We start from the raw sequence: 24,191 nt of genomic DNA on the forward strand, positions 1-24,191 counted from the left end.
GGGGGGCCATGGCAGGTTGCAAGGGAACCTTAGCTTCCTGGTCCAAGGGGGTAGGCTGGGGACCATTTTAGGGAGGCCTTTGCCCCCCATATTGGTGCTTCTGGGAGGTGAGGTTAGCCCTTGAGGACTGGCAGTGCCAAGTTGGCAAGGCTCTTCCTGCCTGTCTTTCTGGGTCTCTCCTGTTTTCCTCTGAGTTTCTATATCTTTCTCTGTTTCTGGGGTCTCTACTTCTCCAGATCCTTCTCTCCCTCTCCCTCTGTATCCCCGCCTTTCAGTCTCCCTCCATCTCTCTCTCTGTCCTGCACACCCATCTTCCTCCTTTCTCATGTTCCCCCCTCCATTTCTGTTATTTCCTGCTCTCTTTCTCCCTCCCCCCCTTCTCTCTCTCACACACACATCTTTTCAAATAGCATCTTAGGATGTCAATACATATATTCTCGATATCAAAAAGCCTTAAAGGTCTCAATCTAGTCAATCACCCAGAGCAGGCACTCATTAATCAGGTGAATGAATGAGTGAGTGAATGAATGGGTGAATGTCCAAATGGTGATGTGGGAAGGGATAAAGACTCATCTGGCCCAGTGGCTCCTAATTTTTTTCAAAGGTCACAATGCTGTTGAAATCTGAGGAAAATCACCTATCACTTCCTCAAAAAAAAAAAAGTACTGAATGATTTTGCTGTGGTTTCAGAGTTTAAGGTTCTCCAGCTGAGCTTCTTTCTGGTTCCAGGCGAAACAGCCTTCATGACCTTTGTGAGGAAACTGAGGCAAGACTGTGACAGAGCCAGCTGGGACTCAGGATTTCTTCCTATCTAGCCCTTGTCCTGGTGTAGCATCTTAGGAGGGTGGAGAGAGCAGAGGAGCCCTGGGGACTGGCACAGGAGAACGATCCCTAAGGGTTTCCTAGAGATTGCCTCCAAGTCCTGCTGCAGTCAGGAAAGGCTTCCTGATGGAGGCAGACTCCTGCTAGACTTGTGCCTGGGACTGACTTTCAGCCTGGGGCTGAAAGAATGGCAGAGGCTAGCCAAGCTCTGCTGGCTACCAGTTCTCTCTGGCCCCTTTGGAGACATGTGCATGCCTATCTGAAAAATGCTGGGCAGCCCTGGAAGCTTTTGTTTTGTTTTTTTTTTCTTTCAGTCCTGGGGATGGAACCTAGGACCTTTCTGATGCTAGACAAGAGCTGTACCACTGAGCGACACCCCCAGCTGCCTGGAGGTTTTCTGAGCAGGGAAGGCCCAGGGTGGGCTGGTGTTTGGGTTGATGTAGTTGTGGTGGTGGTGGGGGACTTGGAGGGGTAAGGCTGGAGGCTGAGAGAAGAGAAAGGGTGGAAAAGGAGAAGGGGGAGAGGGAAGAGAGGAAGAGAGTCAGTAGATGGGGAAAGGGTGCAAGGGTAAAGGGGGAGAAGGTGGACAGAGGATGGAGGGGAACAGCTGGAGGGAGAATGAATGGAGAGAAGGGAAGAGGGGAGAGGAGAAAAGATGGAGGGGAGAGGGAGAGAGGATGGAGGGGCTATTAACAGAGGAGGGGCTTCTTGCTCTGAGTTTGGTTTGAGCCTCACCGATTCTGTGTGCTGATGGGACACCAGAGCTGGCTGTGGGCTGCAGCCATGGTGGAAATATGGGCTGGAAGGGAGACACTGTAGAAATGGGTGTGTTTGCATGTGTTGCACATGTGTGTGCATGTGCCCACTTGGTTCCTTTCCTGTCCTTGACCACACCAGGCCTCTTCCCTCCTGTGGACCTGTGCCACCCCCATCCAGCCAGGCATGCTCCCTTGTTCATCTCCTTTCTCTCCTCCAGGCTGACTGGGAGCTCCTGAAGGCAGGAGCCTCTGACTGCCTGTGCCCCATTACAGGCCCGCAGGCCAGGCACCTCAGCAACCAGTCAACGTGCCCATTTTGCAGTGGGGAAAGCTGAGGTTTAGAGAGGCATGAGGGGGCACACCCCATTGGAAGCCAGGGTGTAGAGCCCAGCTTGGTTTCTGGAGGCTGGCATTCTGAGGGTGTCTCTGGATGGGAAGACTGGGGGTGGGGTGGGGCGAAGGGCTCTTCACTGCATCTCAGATCCTCAGGCGTGGCTCCCAGCTGAGGCTGAGGCAGGAAGGCGAAGAACAGACAGCAGGATGTCTGTTTTGCTTTGTGAGGTTTAAAAAAAAATCATTTCCGGCCTCGGAGGCAGCAGCAATTACTGCGGGCACGCTGGGGAGCTGTTTGCCGCCTGTCATCGGCCGAGAAAGGGTCCCTAATGGAGGCCCCGCGGCCAGCCACCACGCATGGTGTTGCAAACAGCGGTCAAAACAAAGCCACACTAATAATGGAAGGGAGGCCTCAGGCAGGGCCAGAGTCACCTGCTGGCCCCTTGGTGTCCACAGACTCCCCAGCAGGCAGCCCTCCTAGACTCCAGCCAAACCGCCCACCTCCCCTCCCCAGACTTTGTTTGCCCCAGGGAAAGGCTGCTCTCTGGCTGCATCTGGCCATGTTAAATCCCCTACCAGGCAGAAGGAGCCAGAGTGGCAAAGAGCCAGGGACTCTTTGCTTCTAGAACAGTCCTGCTTGAAGAGGTCAGGGTAGTCTTTGTGGGGGGGCCCCAGCCTGAGAAAGGGAAGAGCAGGTGCCAGCCCCACCCTGTGGGAGGAGGTGTGAGTGGCCAGCTAATTAATCATCTGCGGGGGTATTAATGCCCCACAGAATCTGCAGAGTACCTGATATTTTCAGGTATGTGAGCCCACTTTACAGATGCAGAAACTGAAGTTCAGAGGAAGTGTAGTTGGGGATCAAGTCTATGTCAGCCCAGCTCCTGAGCTTGCCTATTTATACTGCTGCAACCTAGGGTACCCTCCCCGCCCCAACAAGGGCAGTGGAGATGAGCAGGCACTAGGTCCCGAGCAGGGGTCAGATTTGACCCAGTCCAGATCCTGGCAGGGGTGAAGTTACAGTTATTCTACCCTCTGCCCCTATCAGCTGGGTACCCCTATAACCTCTGCCCTGGGGTATCCTGGATGATGGTCTTGGCTATTATTCATGTGAATTATCCTGCACCCTGCTTTCTGATCCCTCATCTGTCTGTTGCTCCTTCTGCTCCTCCTGAGTCTGGGGGTACCTTCTGACCTTTGGTGGGTAGAGCAAGGTGGGTACATGGTCAGACACCGAGGTACAAATTACAATCCCTGCTCTCCCCCAGCCTCTGGAACCTTCCAGTGGGGCTACTGGGCAAAGGCTCCCCCCAGCTCTACAGACCATGCAGGCAATGTCAGAATGCCCACCTGCTCCCTGCCCTGGCCAGGCTCAACTGCGCCCGCGCTCAGCAGTCTCCTCCCTCCCAGCCTGCCTGTGGGGGAGGGGGCCAGGCGGAATCCCTTGGGAAACCTGCTCAGCTCCCACAGTCCTGCGAGTGCCAGAAGATTTTTGCTCTCCTTAAATCTCCCTAGATTTGTAATTCCACTGCTGTCTCCCTCAATATGTGCTTCCATGTGGCCTGGGGAGGCGCCCTGCCCTCAGCTGCTGGCACCAGCTCCTCCACCCTCGCTTTCCCTCTGTGGCAGAGCTGCTGGGTGGAGAACATAGGCAGGCTCTCACCTTCTCCTGCCTCAGTTTCCTGGTCTTTAAGAAGCATAGGGGCCACTTCCTCAGGTTGCTGACTTGATGAGATCGTTTTTTGCATGAAGGAAACACCTCTATAGAAAGTAATACACAGACTGCCACAGTGGAGGGGCTGCCAGCTGCAGTGCTAAGCAGCCAGTCACAGAAGGCGCCATATTAATGTCCCATTGATACCAAGTGTCCAGCATGGGCTAAGCAGGGCTAGGCGAGGTAGAATGGGAGAAGCTGCCTGTGAAAGGGCACAGGCCTCTCTGGGGGAGGTGATTAAGGTGGGAGGGGCAGGCTCTAGAGAAGATGTCAGTGGTACAACATTGTGAATGCATGTTAAAATGATGCTTGCATTTGCTGGCCACCGTGGCTGGTACCTGTAATCCAAGCTACTCAGGAGGCTGAGATCTGAGGATTTTGGTTCAAAGCCAATTTGGGTAAAGTCTGTGAGACTCTTATATCCAGTTAACCAGCAAAAAGGCAAAAAGTAGAGGCCTGGTTCAAGTGGTAGAGTGCTAGCCATGAGCAAAATAGCTGAGCAAGAGCATGAGGCACTGAGCTCAAGCCCTGGTACTCCCATTAAAAAAAATGGGGGTGCCGGTAGCTCATATCTGTAGTCTTAACTACTTAGGAGACTGAGATCTAAGGATCACAGTCCGAAGCCAGCCCAGACAACAAAGTCCCCCATGAGACTCTTATCTCCAATTAACCACTCAAAAATTGGAAGTGGTGTTGTGGTTCAAGTGGTAGAGTACTAGCCTTGAACACAAAGAAGCTTAGGGCCTGAGTTCAAGCCCCACAACTGACACGAGAGAGAGAGAGAGAGAGAGAGAGAGAGAGAGAGAGGGAGAGGGAGAGAGAGAGACAGACAGAGACAGACAGAGAAAGACACACAGAGAGAGAGAGAGAAAGAGAGAGAGAGGTAAAAAAAAAAGAAAGAAAGAAAGAAAAGAAAAGAGCTGGCCATCGATGGCTCATGCCTGTAATCCTAGCTACTTAGGAGGCTGAGATCTGAGGATAACAGTTCAAAGCCAGCCGAGCAGGAAAGTCAGTGAGGCTTTTATCTCCAATAAGCCACTCAGAAAACTGGAAGTGACACAGTGGCTCAAGTGGCAGAGTGCTAGCCTTGAGCTGAAGAGCTGAGGGACAGCATTCTAGCCCAGAGTTTAAGCCCCATGACCGACAAAAAAAAGAAAGAAAGAAAGAAAGAAAGAAAGTAAAAGACACATTTGATGTTATTTGAACCTCACTTCAATTAAAATGATTAAATAATTGTCTAAAAAGAAATATACACTTTACCTGACTTATGTAACTGTAACCCCCCTCTGTACATCATCTTTATAATAACAATTTAAAGGTCTATTGTTTCTCTTTCAAAAATAACAATTATCTAAATAAACAGGAAGCACCTGTAGAGCATGTGCCAGGCAGTCTACTTCTCGGCAGTGGTACATTTCCTCTTCACAGCCATCCTTCTGAGGAGTTGCTGTCATTCTCACTATACAGAGGAGGAAACTGAGGCACATGCATATGGTTGAGCACTCAGAATTGTTCTTTCTTTTCACTCACTTGGGCGAATATACCAACATGTCTAAAACTGAGCAATGAGCCCGCTTAGGAACTGTGCGTGTGGGGCCCCATTGTACATGTATGGACCCATTGTGTGTGTGTACCACATACCTAAATGACCACTACACCTCACAAGTTCTCCACCAGAGATGCAGGTGCAGCCCAGAGAAGTGCTCAGGTGGAATCACACAGCAAATCCGGGGAGAGTTGGAACCCAGCCCCTCCCCTAGAAACCCTGCACCACAGCCCCTCATCTTCTTCCCAGTCCCCTTTCCTCTTTGGCCAACTCATCAGCACGTGCTTCTCATGCACAGAGCCTCACATCAGATGGTACAGGGGCAGCCTTGCTTTGATGTTTCTCACTTCATACAAAATTCATGAATTCAGTGCTGTACTCTGCAAGACATTCCTGTTCATTCTAATACAAAACCAATGCTCTTCCCCATTTTTCTGGAGTAAAATCAGTTCCTCAGAAAGTTGTTTCCCTGATTGGGGCAGCAGAAGAAGGAGGCATCCACTCTCCAGCGGGGCTTTGGGCCTTGCCTTTCTTAAATGGGTGCAATGCTTTGCCTGGTGGAGGGCTCAGGAGGAATCAGTGGGGCTGATGGGTAAATGGCAGGAAGGGCTTCTGGTCTGCAGTCTAAGCAAGGCCTTGGAGGAGGTAAGGCAGCCTCTTAGGCCCATGGCTGAAGACAGCCAGGCTGGGGGTCTGCTGGCTCCACTGCCAGGACCTGCAACCCAGAACCCCCTAGGGGTTAAGAAGGATGTCTGCTATACTGCTCTGAATGCAGCAGCACAGCTCTACCAGAGTCCCTTGCTACCAGGCAAATTGGAGAGGGAGGCTCAGAGCATGCTGCCTTCCCCGGCTAGAATTTACGAATGCTGTTTGGTTTTCATAGTGTTGATTTTTACAGTTACCCTCTATTTATGGCAAGTGATGCTGACTTTTCCGTTTATGGCAGTAATAAAAGTCTCCTTTTAAGCTGAATTTATTTAAGTAAAAAAGGGAAAGATGCTTCGAAAATAAATATTAAAGTAAATAATAATGCCAGTGGTACAAGGACCCTATGCAATACCCATGAAGGTGTTCCCCAAAAGGCCAGATTTAGGAGGGCCTATCTCTGGCATGCCTCTTCCTGTCTGCATGTCTCCTAACTGTGTAACTAACCACCAGCTTCCAGGTTCAAGCCTGTCCCTCCCAACAGTCTTCCCTGACTCTCTAGGCAAACCCCAGCCTGCCTTTCTGTAGGACTGCCCAGCCCTTGCACTTCTTGCCAGATCTTCTCTATGTGATTTGCCCTAGACAAGCCCAGGGGAGGCACAGGCTGCCATACAATCTGTGGCCAAGTGAACATGGCCATCCTGTGAACATGTGCACATCCTGAACTACTGTGCATGGTGGTCCAGGACTAATCTCAGCCAGTGTTTATGCAGCAGTCCCTGTTGTGAACGTCTTCTCCTTCTGTGGACTGTAGGCTTCCTGAGGGCCAGGGCCTGCTCATCTGACATAGCATAGGAAGCCTGGCCCTGATCTAGCTGAGGATTGGCGATCCACCAGGGCTGATCAATTCTGCTCCTTCTGACCAGGTGGTCTTGAGCGAGCCCACCATTTTCCCTCTATGGCAGTCTTTCAGCTCTTGACAAAATTCCTCTCTCCACCTGTCCGGAGGAGGAGGAGGGCCATCACAGGTGCCCATCTATTCCAAGATGACATCACCTTCATCAGCTCACACCTTTTTCTGTGGGTTCCAGACTTTCAGAAAGGCCAGGGCTTCCCAGAAGGAGCAGAGCCCTCAGGGGCTCCCCTGGGCCCAGCCCAGCAGAGCCCTCAGGGGCTCCCCTGGGCCCAGCCCAGCTTCCCAGGGCAGAAGAGGTCTCTGCAGCCACCTCATCAACCTCTCAACCCTGGGGGCTCTGCTCTTATTCCCTTGCCTGGCTTTTCAGGTTTTTGTCTCCTGATGTAGGTGTAACCTAATTAAATCCTCCTGTTGCCTATCCCTCACTAGAGTCCCTATGTTGCCATCTATCTGGGGTTAAGGTGTCACCTCTGCCACTCCCTGCAGCACAGCACCCCCACTGAGCTGGGCACAGAGAAGCATTCCTGGAAATGACGCGAAGGAATCACTCTTCTTACAGCTGAACAGGACAGGGGCTTAGAGGAAACTGCAGCTTTGATTGGGCCATTTCACAGCCAGTGCTGAGGTGGTCATCTGACTTTGTGTCCTTATGCTGTGGTGACCTCAGGCACAGCCACTCCCTCTCTGAACGTGGTTTCTTCTTCTATGAAGTCTTTGGAATGAACAGGGTCCTGTGTACAGTGCTTGGCATATGGGAGGGGTTTCTTGCCTCTATACCATGGTAGGGGGACTGTCTGAGATTGCCCCAGGTCCTCTGAGCTTTGGTTTCTACACTGCTAATGAAGGCTCAGTATGGACGGGGCAGGGATGCAGAGCCTGTGCCCCTTTCTTGTGCTCGTCTTCCCTGCCGTAATGGTGCTAGTAGGAGCAGGGAGAGCTGGACTCCGAGCCATGTCCTGGATTCAGAGCCCAGGTCCCTGGGACCTTGCGGCTTGCTTGCTGTGTGACCTGTAACCCACCTCTCTCTGCTGTAGGTTGTCCTGCCCTGAATTGTCACTGTGAGTGTTGTAGGATCCCAGATGAGCACCTCTGTGCTGTGCCAGGAGCTCTCAGTAGGAAGACTGTGTGATTGCAGGGTTGCCGGCCACAGTGCCTGGCACCTGCAGCTTCTGCACATCGCCTGATCTGTTCTTGGTTGCATGTCGCAAGACTTCTGTCTGGGCCATGATCAGAGCTTCTGCCTACCTGTCCCTGTGGCTGGATCTCTCCTCAACCAGATGTGTTTGGGTGGCAGTGATGGTGAGAGCCAAGACTGGAGAGGGACTGGCTTGCTGGGGCCTGTGTCCATGTTATCCATGTATTTGACTCCTTGCTTGCTCTTATAGGCACAATCCCCCTGAGAAACTCCAGTTTGGGACATAGTAGGTACTCAATAAAAGCTGGGGGTGGGGGTGAGTGGGAAGAGTGATGAACAGGATGAGTGGATGACTGATCTTTATGTGTGTTAACAACATTTTCATTGCTGTAACAAAATGCCTTAAATGAGGAAGGATTTATTTTGGTTCACGGTTTCAGAGGTTTCTCTCTGTGGTCAGCTGGCTCCATGGCTTTCAGGCTCATAGCAAGGTAAATTACCATGGCAGAAAGATGTGGAGGAGAAAACTGCCCACCTCATGGTTGCCAGGAAGCAAAGAGAGAGGGGGAGGGGGGAGGGCACTCCACAGCTATGACCCCCAGTGAGCAACCTACTTCCTCCAACCTGGCCCCGCCTCCTAGCTAACTCCCCAGGCAGTGTGACCTCATGCAGGAGTTAATCCATTGATGTCATTATCATGCTCACTTAGATCCACTCACCTCTCCAAGCATCATTGCCTGGAGGCCTGTCCTCCCCAGGTGAGCCCACAAGGGGTGTTTCACATTCAAATCACACCACCAGGCCTCCTGCTTTATTCAGTTTCTCACTGGAGGCCCCAGGAGGCCTTCTCACATCATCCTTCCATTCAGGAAGGATGCAGGGCTGTGTAGAAGAGGGGGAGGGGCGCTACTCCTCTGAGGTAATAAGAGGAGGGCTCAGAGACACCCCACCCCCACCTCCAGAGCCCACTGCAACCAATAAGGTCTGGGAAGCAGGGAACTCCAGGTCAAGAACTATGTGCATTGCCCAAGGGAGGCTTGTGAGTGGCCAGAAGGGGCCAGAGATGAATGGTGTTGGGGCGCAGCCAGCATGTTAAGGCTGTGGATACCAAGCCTGGGAGCCTTCTCTGGACACTGAGTGCTGGCCATTTCCCAACTGGACCCAGTATAGGAAGTCCTTGACGTCTCTCCCCTATCTCCCCCCTCCCCCACCCAACCAGCCATCCTGACCCAGGCAGCCCAGAGCAGGAAGAGCAGTGCCACTACGGGCACTGCCTGCGGCAGCATGTGTCTACCTATGAGCCACACACAGCTCCTGGCATCCTCCTGACTGCCGGATGCAGCTGTAAACAGACTAAAATCCCTCTTTAAAGAGTTCCCGTTCCAGTTGGAAGATAAGCAATGAATGAGGGAAATAAGCAAAACTGTAACACGTTAGCAGGAAGTAGTACAAGAAAATATGAAGTAGGCTCAGGGGGTGCTGAGAGAGTGGGCACAGGGAAAGGAGGCCCTTGAGGGGGAGGTGGCATTGGAGCAAAGGCTGAGGGGTTTGGTGGAGAGTGGATCTAGGCATAGCTCCAGCATCTGTTGGTCTTGGGAGAGCCCCTGGAGGTTTTTTTTAAATAATTGTAGAAAATAGATGTATTACAGATTTTCCCATTTAAACTTTTGTGTGGGTGTGTGTTGTGGTGGTGGAATTAGGGTTTGAACTCAGAGCCTACAGCTTTCTAGTCAGGCACTCTACCAATTGAGCCACCCCCCCCCCCCATCCTTTTGGCATTAGCTACGTTTTGAAGAGCCACTCACTCCTGGGCTGTTCTTCTGTTGCAGATAAGCTGAGGCTCAGAGAGGCAAAGGCTCAGAAGAAGCTAAATCACATAGTAAGGACCAGGGGCCAAGGCTCCAGCACAGGCCTAGGCAAAGTCCTATCTGTCTGTGCTAGGCTGGCTAGGTCATCTGCTGTAGCTGGAAGCCAAAGCTGGGCATCAGGCCAGGCCCACAGGGCCCTTCCCTGCAACCAGTGCACTGACACTGGCCTGGGGTTAATGAATACGTCGCTCCCCCAATTAAAAGCAGAAAGGAAGAAGATGTTGTGCTCAATCAAACTCCTTGTGCCTTCTCCTGCAGAATCTTAATTTGTAGATGCTGGATTTTAATTGTCTTCCCAAAGAGCCCAGCCTAGAAATGGCTTCTCCTCCAAAATCTATAATTAACCAGCCCTGGGGACTGGCCTCAGGGAGGCACCTGAGCCAGGGGCTCTGGGCTGAAGGAAACAAAGAGGAGACAGGATTTTATGGCCAAGCTTGACATGGGTGGGGAGGGACTGAATAGCTACTAAGAAGGAGTCAGGCTGGGCCTGGAAGGAGGCTGCGTGAGGGTGGTCTGCACGTTACCAGCTCCAACTCTATAGCCCTCTATAACTGGGTTCAGTTTAACCATCACCTTACTCTGTGACTTTGGATGAGTCACTTATTCTCTGAGCCTCAGCTTCCTCATCTGATAAGTGAAGATTAACAAGGACCACACCTCACCTACAGCCTCATGCTCTAAACCCCAGGAATGGATGCTGAGGGCTTGGGCATAGAACCTGATGAGAGATGGTAGTCTACACTTCTAGCAGATGATTAGTATCCCATTTGCCCATGAAGTTCTCTGTAGAGGAGGAGAGGGAAGAGGCTCCTCTGGGGCTCTCTGTCTCTGGAGAGCAAGATACAGAGGTAGAGCTGGCAGAACTTGACCTAATGACCCAGAGCCTGGTGATAGCTGCTGCTCAGAACACAGCTCTGTGTGAATTCTGGACTGGGAAGGTCGTTTCTGAACCTCACCTTCAACCATCCTGCTAGGTAGGGGGATTTAAAACCCAGGCTGAGCTCTGGGCTTTGTTTCCTTTATTCCCATGCCTTTTTGCTGTTTACCTGCCTCTGCTCTCAGTCCTCACTCAGCCTTCGCTACCTGCTCATTTGTCTCCTCTCTGAAGCTTTCCCAGATTGTCACCATGCTCAAGTAACCCCTTCCCACGGCCCTAGGACATTGAAGGTTGAGCTGATGAGATACTAAGGAAGTGTCCTCACCCCATCCTACCTGGCCACTACTGGCAATATGAAGGGGACAGAGAAATCCAGGACCAGCCATTCCTCTGCCTCCAATGAGGTCATGGAGACTAGTCCTCTCTCTGATCAACTCATCTCCCGGCTCAAGAGGACCTGCCCTATTGGAGCTGAGGCCAGTGCCACCTCCTCAGGGAAGCCCTTCTGATTACTTCTCTGGCTTGCCAGTCCTTTGCTGTCAATGCTGCCCACTCTGCACCCATCCCACAGGACCCTGCAAGGTTGTCCATTAGAGACTGTTCCTTTTGAGAAAAAGCTCCACAGGCAAAAAGCCTCTGGAATACTTGGGGGAAGAAGTGGGTTTGAGAGTCAGGCAGACACAGGTGCAAATCCTGACTGCTGTGGGACCATTAAAGGTGGCTCCCCTGTGCTGGGCTGTGGCTCCTTCTTCTGAGCCAGGGTGGAGTTGGCACCTGAGGCTGGCAGGTTGCCACCTGCTGGGAATCAATCTGCATGTGAGTCCTCTGAGCACTGGGGATGTAGTTGGTCCAAACCCAGCTTGCTGAGAGCATGTAAAATACGCTCTGATTTCACGACTCAGCACAGAAAAAAAAGGGGGAGAATGTAAAATGTCTCAGTAATTTTTATTACATGCTAAAATAATAATCTTTTGATCTTAGCTTAAATAAAATTATTAACATTAATTTCACCCTTTTTTAGTTTTTTTCTTTTCTTTTTTCACATGGCTACTAGAAAATGAAGAGCCCTCTGTGTTCTACAGCGGCTTTCATTCCTCCATTTGTGATTTTGCTGGCCAGTGTGGCTCTAGATGGCCATCACTAGAGTCCCAGTAGAGGCTGGCTGAGTGGTTTGCCCTGGGCTCTGGCCCACTCCAGGCTGTCAGCTGTGTGAGGCTATAGAGCCTAGGAATTGACCGTACACTGTCTTCTCTGGGCCTGGCTTTCTGCTGTCAGTGAGCTCTGTGTGGCTGGTAGTCTGTGTATCTACAGTGACAACGTGTATGCATGGAAGTGACAGACATCAGATTCCCTGGTGATCAGCATTTTTTTTTTTCTGGGATGAGCCTCTCTCCTGAAAAGAGGAAACTGAGCACTATAATTCTAGCTACTAAGGAGACTGAAATCTGAGGATTGTGGTTCGAAGCCAGCCAGATCAGGAAAGTCCATGAGACACTTATCTCCAATGAACCACCAGAAAACTAGAAGTGGTGCTGTGGCTCAAAGTGGTAGAGTGAAAGAGCTCAGCCACAGTGCCCAGGCCCTGAGTTCAAGCTCTATGAGTGACAAGTCAGGGGGAGGAGGAGGATTCTGATTACATCTCAAGACAGTATTTGTTTGGGGAAACAAACCGAATACACAGAGGGGAGGGGCTAGGCCACATAGCTGGCACTGGCATTCTCATCCACCTGGCAGACTGGGGGCCAATGCCACTAGTCTGGGGAGCTGGCTGTCCTGGAACTTGGTGGAGAGCTGGGCCTTGGAGGTAGAGGGGGAAAGAAGGGGCAGGGCGACTGCCAAGTCTCCCTGAACCCCTGAAGGATCAAATACCTCTCCTTCAACCACCAGAGCATTTTTCTCTGAGGACTGAGTGCCCTGGGGAGCAGCCACCACCAGAGATAAGGTGAACAAGGAATGGAGGTGGGGATCTACTCAGGCTACCCAAAGAGGGGCTATCTCTCAGAAGGGGTGATCTCAAGCTTGTTTACCTCGAAGAGCCACATGGGCAAAGAAAAGCCAAGGGAAAGACAGGCAGGGGACAGCTAGCACAAGTGGGAGAGCCAGGCAAGGCCACACAGGGCAGGGAACAGGCTGGCCCTGAGGAGGTTGGGGTAGCTCCAGGGCAGTGGGCGCTCACCAGGCCTCTGGTGGGGCTTGGTTTTATAAAGATGGTGCTGGCTGCCTTGTCCTGGAGGTAGTAATGCCCAGGAGGGAAACTGGGTGGCGGTGACTTTAGAATCTGGAAGAAGTGTGGACACTGGAAGCTTCTTCCTGGCTTCCTGGCCTGTCTACTTCCATTACAGCCTTCTTCTGAACCTACCTTCTCCTTCAAGGTTCCCCAACACGGCACCAGGCTCCAGGACAGAGGGCTGGCTCATGACTTAGAGTTCAGGCTAGCTCATGGCCTGCTGTCACCAGAGGGTGTGCTCACATTTTCTGCCAGCCCAAATGAGCTTTTGGTGCCCAGCAGACACCTGCTCCTGCACCATCGCCCCGCCCTACATCATTAGCTCCGCCCCTGCATTCCAACTTCTCCCTGCACCATCACCCCGCCCCTGGGTCTTTAGCCACGCCCAGAACATTAGGCCCCACCCACACATCCTGACCTTGTATCCTTTCGCTAGCCCCGCCCCATACGCAAATTTATATCCTTATACCATTAGCCCCGCCCCTCCACCGTACTCTTGCAACCTCTCATTTGCTGCGCCTCGATTCTCAGGCCCCGCTCCACACCATTGGCCCCGCCCCTCCAGTCTCCGCGGTGCTCTGAGCCCCGCCTCCCGGTTTCTCTGCAGCACTGTTCACAGAGACACCCCACGACATGACAGCGCGGACCGGCGAGGACGTGGAGATGGCCTGTTCCTTCCGAGGCAGCGGCTCCCCGTCCTATTCTCTGGAGATCCAGTGGTGGTACGTGCGGAGCCACCGGGACTGGGCTGACAAGCAGGCCTGGGCCTCCAACCAGGTAACTGGCCTGGGGGCGCCCGAGTGGGCTGAGGAAACCTGCCCGGGTTGGGGGCGCTCTGCCCCTTGGCTTCCCAGGGGTAGGGACACAGATGCCGGCTCTGATGTTGGGCCCAGCGTCCAAGCGGCCCCTGCTCTCCCCGCTTCTCAAAGCCCAGAATTCAGGCTTATTCTTAGAAGGGGCTGAGGCGAAGCTAAATTGAGCCCCCAGGTGGCCAGGGCAAGAAGGGCCTTCAGAAAGGGAGGAAGTGCTCCCGGCTGTGCCAGGTAGAGAAACGGAAGTCAGAGGCCCAGAGGCCAGCAGCATGGTGGTCATGGGACAGAATGGATCTTGCGACTCACTTTCCCCCACTTCTGCAGGCTGCCCGCGGAGGTGTGTACTAAGGGTGCGCTGCAAACCCAGGGCAGGCAGCCTCGTGGCTGAGTTCATTCTCAAGTCCTCATGCATGCATGCAGCCAACTTCCTGCACACACACACCACTTACATCCCTATACCCTTGGGAATCTAAACGCACCGCTCTCGGACTCAGTTGGTTGTATACGTCCCTTGTCTTCTTTTGCTCCAACCTCCTTTTGCAGTCCTGAGTGGACAGAGAGCCCAGGGACCCCTATCTCCAGACCTTATGGCCCTGGGAGCCTCTTTTATTGTAGCTAGAATTTTTTTATTTTTTCTTTTTCTTTTATTATTATTATTATCCGTTGTAAGGCTTGAACTCAGGGCCTGGGCACTGTCCCTGAGCTTTTCTGCTCAAGGCTAGCGCTCTATCACTTTGAGCCGCAGCGCCACTTTCGAATCTTTTTATACTTATTGTCCTCTTTTTTTTTCTTTTTTACTAACATGCATTGAATGTGCTATTAATGGGGTTCCGTGTGCTATTTCCACATATGCACACAGCATGCACTGACCTCCCTTTACCCATTATCTTGATTATTGTCACCCACACCCCACCCCACACCCGCCCTGTGCTAACACTCTGTCTCTGCTGTCTCTGCCCCTCCCCTTCCCAACAGCTGAAAGCCTCTCCACAGGAAGACGCAGGAAAGGACGCCACCAAAATAAGTGTGAGTTTTCATAATGACTTCTTGCGAGGTCTCTAATAGAGGATGCAGGTGTAACTTTAAAATAAATACTTTGGGGGACCATTTCCACAGGGAACCTGGGCAAGAAGATGGAGGAGGAACAAAAGGAGAAGGCGGGGGAGGGAGACAGCTAGAGATTTAAAAGCCAGAGATTTTTAAAAAGCTAGAGATTTTTCAAGTTCATTGAATGACAGGCACAAACAAACGACAGGGAGAGAAGATGCATGCTCTCCCGTGGGATCAAGGCCAAGTGCACCTCAGATGCCTCATGGATCTCAGCAGCATTTTTCATCTGAGGAGCCGCCAAGGTCTAAGGAGACTGAGATGGGGCTTTCTTTTTGGACATCATGAGCGACACCTACAGCCTCTCAATCCCTGGGTCTCTTGGGTGATGGTTCCTGTCCAGAGACTCTGAGACTGGCCAGGCCTTCTTACATACCTACTCATTTTCCCGTAATAACACTGTAGGAAGGGCCAAGCATGAGCCCATTTTAAAGGTGGAACAATGGAAGGCAGGGGTAGGAGTCAAGGAGTTACCAAGGTTATCCCAGCTGCTACCCGTGATGCTGAACCCTTTGTCCCAGGCTCTACCAGAGCCAAGGGACACTGGGGTCCTAGAGGAGCTCAGAAGAGGACACAGATCTGGGAGAGGCAAGATGCATTGAGAAAGGAGGTGACCAGAAGAGAAGACTACGAAGAGGGAGCCATCCTGAGGACAGGAGTGGTCACAGGACCAGGCTGGGTTTGTGCTGGGACTGAGGAAAACCAGGCAGGAGGCTGAAAGTCTACAGCAGCACAGGGAGTGTGTGGTGGGGGAAAGGGGAAGCAAAGTCAAACTTCCAAAATGTCCCCCTTGTCTGCCTCTCAGGGGTAGGTAGGGGGAGATGAGGACACAAAGGGTAGTTAGACACAGAGGTCACAGCATAGAGAATTGACACCAGGGGTGTCGGGAAGGAGTGTGGGGGCTGGACAAGAGGTGAGCAGGTGAGAGAGTCAGGTGGCTTCAAAATGTCATAGCTCAGTGGCTGTGGCTCAGCTGAGATCTGCAAATCCAGCCATTTCCAGCCCTGGAAATTTATTTATTTAGCTGACAGATAGGTAAGGCAGGCAAGTAGAAGTCGGTCTGCCTGTGTTACCATGTCTCACTCTTCCAACCCTCTCTACTGTGGTTGTGTTTGTGGGCTCCATGAGCAGCTCACAGGCAGAAGAGAAAAATCAGCTAATTGATTTAGAGGAGTATAATTCCAGCTGCTGGTCCCCCGTGAGGGGAATGCCATGATGCTAATTAGCTAAATAACACTGAGTGTGCTTGGAGTGAGTGTAAAAATCCCCCCAGCTGCACCCCTCAACTCCCACATCGGCTGAGGCTTTGGGGTCTGGCAAGAAATGCACAGACAGGCAAAGGTCCAGCTCCTTGGGCAGCTCCTCGCATATCAGCAGATACCTTTAAGCTGGCCCATACCTGAGGTTCTTTAGGTCCTGGGAGAAGGTAAAGTTTTTCTCCTCAGCCTTCAGAGCTCTGCCCACACTGCACTTGGGGCTCATCCTGTTCTGCTTGATCCACTCCCCTTCCATCCCAATCCTGCTGCCTTGCTGCCTTCCCATTTCCTCCCACCTCTGGGCCTTTGCACAGGCCAGGCCTCTGCCTAGAAAGCTGTAAAGCTGTTCTCTCTCCCTCTCTCTCTCTGCTCTCTGCTCTCAGCAGCCTCCCCTTCCCTTTTCTGCTGGGTGCATTGCTGTTATTACATCTGTCATCCCCAGAGTCCTAGAACCCAGGGCTGTGCCTGCATAGTCATATTTCCAGAGCTCAGCATGAAGCCTGGTACATCATAGGTGCCCAATAAACACAATGATTACACACACACACACACACACACACACACACACACACACACACACACACACACACACACACCGGTGCATCTGCCAACACAGAACTTCACCGTGACATGGGTCTCATGCCTGCACCTGGATATTGCAGGTGACAGGAATCAATGATGGATCTCACGTGGGAACACACTGATCTGTGGGATTCAGGCCCTGTCTCTACAGGGGAGACTGAGTCAAGCAGGGATCCAGGTAAAGATGCCAGTACTGATGACACCCTGGCTACTAAACTTTAACCGTTAGGATGTCATTTGACCTTTTGAAAAACAGTTTGTAAGCCAAATAGCCCAGTCCCCTAGCTGGGCAGAGATGGAGACTGAGGGACACAACGGGGAATCTGCCTCCTCCCTAGGTTTCCATTTTGCCATGTAGCTATTGTCTCAGGCAGGTAAGAGAACACTTGAGAGCTGTGTGGCTGGCAGTGGTTATTACCTAGCATGGAACTTGTTAACAAGAATTTGTGAACCCTAAGGCTCCTTAACGGATGTGTGTAGTGGGAGATTGGTGATGCCTGTCAATCTTGTTTACATGCAATAATACTAACAACAATACAATGATAATACAGCTGCTCACGTGATCAGATACTTTCCATATGTCAGGAGCTTTGCCCAGTGCTCAACATGAATTAACTCAGCTAACTTGGGGCCCAGGGAGAGATCCCTGGCCTAACAGTGCCTCACGGGGTAGTCCTGTACATGCAGCCTGCTCCTAGAAGAGAGCCTCAGCCAGGGACTCTGAACACACTGCTGCCTCTTGTCTGTGTTCACGTTCTAAAAGGCTTTCTCTGGATCTGTGGTCTTTCACACTATAGTTTAAGCTCATTTCCTCTTTGCCAGGTTTGGAAATCTAACTTTGGGCACTGTCCCTGAGAGTTTGTGCTCCAGGCTGGCACTCCACCACTTTGAGCCACAGTGCCACTTCCAGTTTTCTGGTGGTTCATTGGAGATAAGATTTTCATGGACTTCCCTGCCTGAGCTGGCTTTGAGCCCATGACCCTCAGATCTTAGCTACTCCTGAGTAGCTAGGATTACAGGCGTGAGCCACCTGTGCCTGGCTTTCACTTCTTATTTATTTTTTTATTTATAGTGGTTGGTATTGGAAATTGAGCTCAGAGCCTTACACTTACTAGGCAAGTGCTCCACCATTGGAGCCACAGCCCTGGTCCATTTTCGCTTTTAGTTTATTTTTCAAATAGGGTCTTCTGCTTTTCCTCAGGTCAGCCTTGTTCTCCCAAATCGTCCTACCTCTACTTCCTGAGTAACCAGGATTATAAATGGGTACCACCATGCCCAGCCCCAATTTCCTAAGTTTAAGCAGTTTCCCGATCCACCTTCTCAGGGCATTTTCATCCCCACCAGATGATGGTGGGGCCACAGTAAGCGGGAGCTGCCCTGCCCCTGGATGCCCCCAGGCATTAGTCTAACCCTTCCGGGTGATGAAAAGGTAGCCCTCAAGGTAGAGGAGAGCTGTAAGGGAGGGTCAGGGGAGTTGGCCTGAGCTAAGCATCAGTGGAGGGCAGGGGTGAGGCCTGGTGCCCTTCGAAGAGCAGGTTAGGTGTGGGCCTGCGGTTTTGGAGGAACCTGGGAGGCTGAGTGAGCATGTAGCTATGAGGGGCTGGGCAGATGCTGGGGGTAGGTGTGGGGGTTCTGGGTCCTGGAGAGGAGAGGGGCCTCGGGTGGGGATTGGGCCTAAGTGTGGAACAGAAATAATACTGTGACAGGGCCAGCCAGGCTGAGTCCATGAGGCCTGCTGGGGCCCCAGTCTGGAGAGACCTTGCGTGGGATTCTGAATGTGATGAAGAGTAGCTGACACAGCTGGGGTGGGGAGGGGTTCTGATGGAGGCTCAGAGCGGAGCCTGGCCTGGGAAAGGGACTGTCTCCCCTGTTCCTCACTGGGGCTACCACTTCCACCTAGAGGTGCGGGTAGGCATGGTGGGCACAAATAGGTCCCCTGTCCTCCTCCTGGCAAGGCTGGAAGAGCCTGCTCAGGGGGGTCTGGGCAAGCAGGAGGAGCTGGGTGCATCTCTTTCAGCATAATTAGGCGCTTAATTGCACCGCTAAGGCCTGTCGATGAAGCCTGGGCCGGTGATTATGATTTACAGCCAGGCCGCCCTGCAGGGGTCGCCTCTCAGGGTCGCCTCTCTTCTGGTCTCCCCAGGTCGCTCTGCATAGTGGAGCCAAAAGGTTCTCTGCAGAACTTGTGAATGATGGAACCCCGCACCCCCCCCCCACAACCCTCCCAAAAAGCTGCTGTGGAAGGTGGGACCTCTCAGGAGGTGTCAGACTGGGGCTCCCTAGATGCCCAGAGTAGTGGGGGCCTGGAAACCAGGCTGAAGGGGTAGATGGCTTCTCTTTGTAGGTTCTTCCTTGGAAGAGTTGGCCTGGCTACCAGCTGGAGGCTCTCTCTGAGTCTTACGTGTGCGCGCGCGCGTGCGCTGGTCCCAGGGCTTGATCTCAGGACCTGGGTGCTGTCCCTTAGCTTTTTTATGCAGGGCTGATGTCCTATCACTTGAGCCATAGCTCCCCTTCTGGCTTTTTGATGATTAATGGAATGAAGATAAGAGTCTCACAAGCTTTCTTGCCTGGGCTGGCTTCAAACTGCAGTCCTCAAATCTCAATCTCCTGAGTAGCTAGAATTTCAGGCATGAACCACCGGTGCCTGGCAGAGCTTCACTTTTCACCTGACCCCCATCCCAGGGTCGCAATGAGGTCTAAATGACCTGCTGAGGTTTGGTTTCCTCCCTTCTCCACCATGGAGCTCTCCATCCAAGATAGAGTCTCCCAGCATTACTGCTGTACTGCTACCCAGCAATGCCTCCTGCAGATGATGCCCAGGGCAGAGCCTGGAATAGGCATCCTCATCCTCCATTTGCTCTCTGCACCAGGCCATCAGTCCCCGCAGACATCACCAGCCCTGGCTGGCTCATAGCTTTGTCTAAAGTGTGCCCAGCACAGAGCAGGCCTTTGGCAAGTGTTGAATGAATGGATGAAGGTAGCTAGAAAGATGGAGGGCTGGGAGCTGGTGATTGCTCAGGATCAAAGCCCACCCCGGAGGGCTCCCCACCCCCTCCTCGTCAGCTGGCCTTGGGAAGGCCACATTTTTCTGGGTGGCAGGTGAAGGAGCTGCCTGCCTGGGTGGACGCAGGCCTCAGCCCCCTCTGTCGACCCGAGGGCGGGCGCGTAGGGTGTGGGGGCGCTCTCTCCCTCCCAGCGGTAGCTCCCAGCGCTTCGCATTATTACTCCATTAGCGCCTTGTAGGGTTGACAAATGAAGGATAATTAATATCCGTGAGGGAAACAGATGTTGAGGTAATTCGCTCCCGCTGCGCATTTGCAATGGCACCTCCTAACCCGCCTGAGAGTGGAGTGGAGCAAGGCAGAGCGGCAGGGCCTCTCTGTGCCCTTGGTCTGGGTGAAGGGGTCAGAGGAAGGGATGGGCACCCGCTGGACAGGGGCACCAGGTTTTTGGCCCCTAGGCTAATTCAAACAGCTGGGAGTTTCCTCCTGCTTGCCATTGAGAAGTTCTACCTGGGTCCCACTTTGGTGCCTCTTGCTCTACCATGAGCACATGATTCTCTTTTCATGAGGGGTGATGTCCTGCAGGAAACTATTGAGGGGAAGATGGGCCCAGTTCCCTGGCCCTGCCCACCAAGCCCTCATCTTCTGGAGCCTGAGAGAGCCCGGGACCCTGCCAGCATGGGGTGACCCTCTGTGCACTTCCTGCACTGTTTGAATGGGAAGGTGCACGAATCCAGCCCAGATTCAGGCCCCAGCCTGACTTGAGGGTCCTGGAAAGGTTTTGTCTCCCTCGGGAGCCTCAGTGTCACCATCTGTAAAGCGGGTGCACTGTGTGTCTGTGCCCTTATGTGAGAAGCATGGTGTCTAATCCCACTTCTATTGGAGAAAAGGGAGGGGGTGAGTCCTCTCACTTCACAAATGGCCACCTTTTCACGCAGAGGGACCCGCAGGGTGCCCTCCTGGGCCCCAAAGCTGGGTTTGCCCTGTTCCACTTGGAATTGAGGCTTGATGAGAACAAGCTACCTGCGGTCATGCTCGAGCGGGGGTCCAGTAGAGCTCAGGGGCAGGGCCTGGAGCGCCGGAGCTGCCAGCTGGTGTGAGATCGTGGACAGAACTGCTCTCAAAGGGCCCAGCTTCCCCCACGCTGTATCTTCATAACTTCCACGTACCTTTTATCTTTGAATTGAAAACAAAAACAAAACAAATCCCAGCAGGGCTCTATGCACAGCAGATTTATTTGTAAGATCACTAATCTGGAAACAGGAGGTGATGGCACAGACAAGTTGTGCTGTGGTCACCCAACGGAATACTACACAGCAATCAACAGAGCCCACAGCCAAGAGCACTTCCCATAAGGAATCTCATGGATACTGTGCCGTGTGAGAATTCCAGAACCAGAAAGACAGAATTGGGAAGTTGGGGGAGGAGAGGATAAGAGGGGAAAGACCAAGGCCAGGCTTCAAGGGGCTGTCAGCGTCCGGTGCCTCTCCCTGCACGGCAGTGACACCCACATGTAAAGTGTCATGAGGCTGTCTGTGCTTGAGTGTGCACATGCTCTAAATTTCAATTTGAAAATGTAAGTGAGAAACCTGATCCAAGGCTGGACATATTGGCAGCTAGGCTACATAGTGAGATCTTGTCTCCAAATTAAATACATACATAAATGAAAGAAACTAGCAAGCCAATTAAAATCCAGAGTTTGTTGGGCACCAGTGGCTCACATCTGTAATCCTGGCTACTCAGGAGGTTGAGCTCTGAGGATCGTGGTTCAACGCCAGCCTGGGCAGGAAAGTCTGTGAGACTGTTATCTCCAACGAACCACCAGAAAACTGGAAGTGGTGCTGTGGCTCAAAGTGATAGAGCACTAGCCTTGAGCAAAAGAGCTCAGGGACAACATCCAGACCCTGAGTTCAAGCCCCATGACTGAAAAAACAAAACAAAACAAAAAAACCCCAGAGCTTTAAAAAGCACTCTTGCTCTACCCTAGTAGAGTTAGCAGTTAACCACATCCTTAATATTTGTCATTGACTTTTATTTTATTTATTTGGCAGTGCTGGGGCTTGAACTCATGGTCTTGAGCTTGCTGGGCAGCCACTCTACCACTGGAGTCACACTGCTCAGCCCTGTTTTATCTTTGATTATTTTTCAAGCTGAGTCTCCACTTTTGCTAGAGGCCAGCCTCAGACAGCAATCCTCTTACAGATGCCTCCATGCAGCAAGGATTATAGCTTACAGGTGGCTGTTACCAGGCCCAGCATCAGCCTATATTTTAAAGAAATGGAACCTTTTCACCAGGCAGCCCACCCTGCACCCCTCCCATGGAGATCCCGCTAGGTTCCTTCCTGTTTTATCTTCAGACTTCGGTCCACAAAGACTAAACAACAACAACAAAAAACACAAACCGGGAGAGAGCAAGTTGTCAGTTTCTTTGCATGAATGGCATTATAGCCTGGCTTTGCAGCCCGTCCCCTTCCGGCGTGCCTGGGTCTCCGATGCGGGCCTCTAGCTCACCACACACCGCGGGACTCACTGCACCGCGGCCTGGCGATGCCTTCTCTTGATCCCGCCGATGGGCATCAGCTGGCTTGGGGCTGGCACTGCGCGCCCCGCGGCTCCCGCGCCACCCCTGCGGCGCCATCCGGGCGGGAAAGTCTGGGGGCGGGAGCCTGGGGTGGGCCCGGTAGTCCCCGCCGCCGCCCCGCGCGGGCCGCTCACGGCCTCTCTGTCGCCCCCAGGTGGTCAAGGTGGTCGGCAGCAACATCTCCCACAAGCTGCGGCTGTCCCGGGTGAAGCCCACGGACGAGGGCACCTACGAGTGCCGGGTCATCGACTTCAGCGACGGCAAGGCCCGGCACCACAAGGTCAAGGCCTACCTGCGGGTGCAGCCCGGCGAGAACTCGGTCCTGCACCTGCCCGAGGCGCCCCCCGCCGCGCCCGCCCCGCCGCCCCCGAAGCCGGGCAAGGAGCTGCGCAAGCGCTCGGTGGACCAGGAGGCCTGCAGCCTCTAGGGACGCGCGCCCGCCCGGGGGGGAGGGGGGCCCCACCCCGTCCCATCCCGGGGTCCCCGCCCCATCCTGGGGTCCCACCCTGTCCCATCGGGGGTCCCCGTCTCCCTAGGGGCTCCCCGCCCCCCCCCACAAGGGTCCCCAGTGGCCAGAGGAGCCTGGGCCTCCGGGGCTGTCCGTCGGTCCGCCTCCCCGCCCCGGGCCGCCCCGGCCGCCAGGCCCTCTGCCCGCCCCCCCACCCCCCTCTCTGCGCATGTTCGTCCCACCACCCTTCCCTTGCAGACCCCGGCGGTGACGCGGCTCGGAGCAGGTGGCCCTGGGCTCCCGGGGACGACCGGGGCCCGGGCTGCCCCCTCTCCCCTTCTGCCACCAGCTTCAGTGGGGTCCTGTGTTTTGCTTTGCTTGCTTGTCCTTCCGTCCAGTCCGGAGCCGGGCCTCCCAGCCTCGGCCTCCTCCTTCCTGCTACCCCCGCTTGGACCTTGGGTGTGGACGGCACCCCTTCCAGACTTCGGACTTGAATCCTCTGACAACCCCCCGCCCCCGCCGTGAGGGACGGGGTCTGAGCCCCCCAGGAGAGCCAGGGTGGCGGAGCAGGGCCACTCCCGTGTCCCCCCACCCGCCGGAGAACGAGGTGCCCACTGCCTCCCCTGGCCTTCCTGTCCTGCCTCGTTATACCGATTGCAGTCCCTGCGCCTGGCTCTCCAGGGAGGCGGAGCCAGGGAGCTGCCCATCACGCAGCGGGGAGGGAGGCCCCGCCCACAGCAGAGATTTGCACCAGCAGGACCCCTTTGAGGGTCTCCGAGGCTCCCCGGGGAGCCCCCCCCCCTCTGCCAGCCCCCAATGACCCAACCCCCCTCCCCTCTTCTGGGGGGGCCCTGGGTCTGTTGGGAGTCAAGGGCCCCCCCTCTACCAATCCCTCACCAATTCCTGATCAGGGCCCGGCCCACCCCTGACGGTCTGTAAATATTTCTATAGGGTGAAGAGGCGGGGCTTTGCCTAGGGGTGAGCCGGCCGCCCTGTAGACAGACCCAATCCGAGACTACCAGCCAACCTGAATAAAGCCGTTTAAACAAACCCCAGGGCCTGCTTTCTGGGGCGTCATGGGGGCAGTGGAGGTGAGGGCACACAGCCAGCTCACGTCCACACTGAGTTGGGTGCTGACTCTGCCCCCTCTGCAAAGGCCTGGGGCGTGGGGGTGGGGGTGGCGCGGGATGACAGGGGAGAGGAGTGAGCGGCCTTAGTCCAGCTTCAAGCCAATGATCAGGTGCTTGAATTCGTCTTTGCGTCTGATACACTCACGCTCACAGAAGACTGCATAAAACATGTATACACAGTTGTGTGAATAATTAAAAAGCCTATTCCTGTGTAGCCACCACCTACCAAGCATGTGGCTCTGTGGCAAACGCCACCCAGCCCTGTGTTCTTCATGCTCCCCCCCACCCCCAAAGGCCACCCAGTAATACTGTCTGTAATCACAGCCTTAACATTGTTTATACAGTCTTTATACCTATGTATAAGTCGCTTTGAACAAAATATTGGAGGGTTGTTTTTTGTTTGTTTTTTCAATGCTGGGGTTGGAACCCAGGACC

The 24,191-nt window shown here is 53.5% G+C and overlaps 1 protein-coding gene across 1 annotated transcript in view; it reads left to right on the plus strand.

Annotated features, from left to right (window-relative positions):
* Positions 1–22,605, plus strand: part of Vstm2l (V-set and transmembrane domain containing 2 like) — a 30,147-nt gene extending 7,542 nt beyond the window's left edge. The window contains exons 2-4 of the mRNA XM_042694807.1: positions 13,446–13,615; positions 14,626–14,676; positions 22,333–22,605. Coding sequence (XP_042550741.1) covers positions 13,446–13,615; positions 14,626–14,676; positions 22,333–22,605 — 494 coding nt within the window. The remainder of the gene's footprint in view (positions 1–13,445; positions 13,616–14,625; positions 14,677–22,332) is intronic.
* The last annotated feature ends 1,586 nt before the right edge of the window (positions 22,606–24,191 follow it).

This window comes from Dipodomys spectabilis, unplaced genomic scaffold, assembly GCF_019054845.1.
Source record: "Dipodomys spectabilis isolate Male_0828 unplaced genomic scaffold, ASM1905484v1 ptg000175l, whole genome shotgun sequence".
Classification (NCBI taxonomy): domain Eukaryota; kingdom Metazoa; phylum Chordata; class Mammalia; order Rodentia; family Heteromyidae; genus Dipodomys; species Dipodomys spectabilis.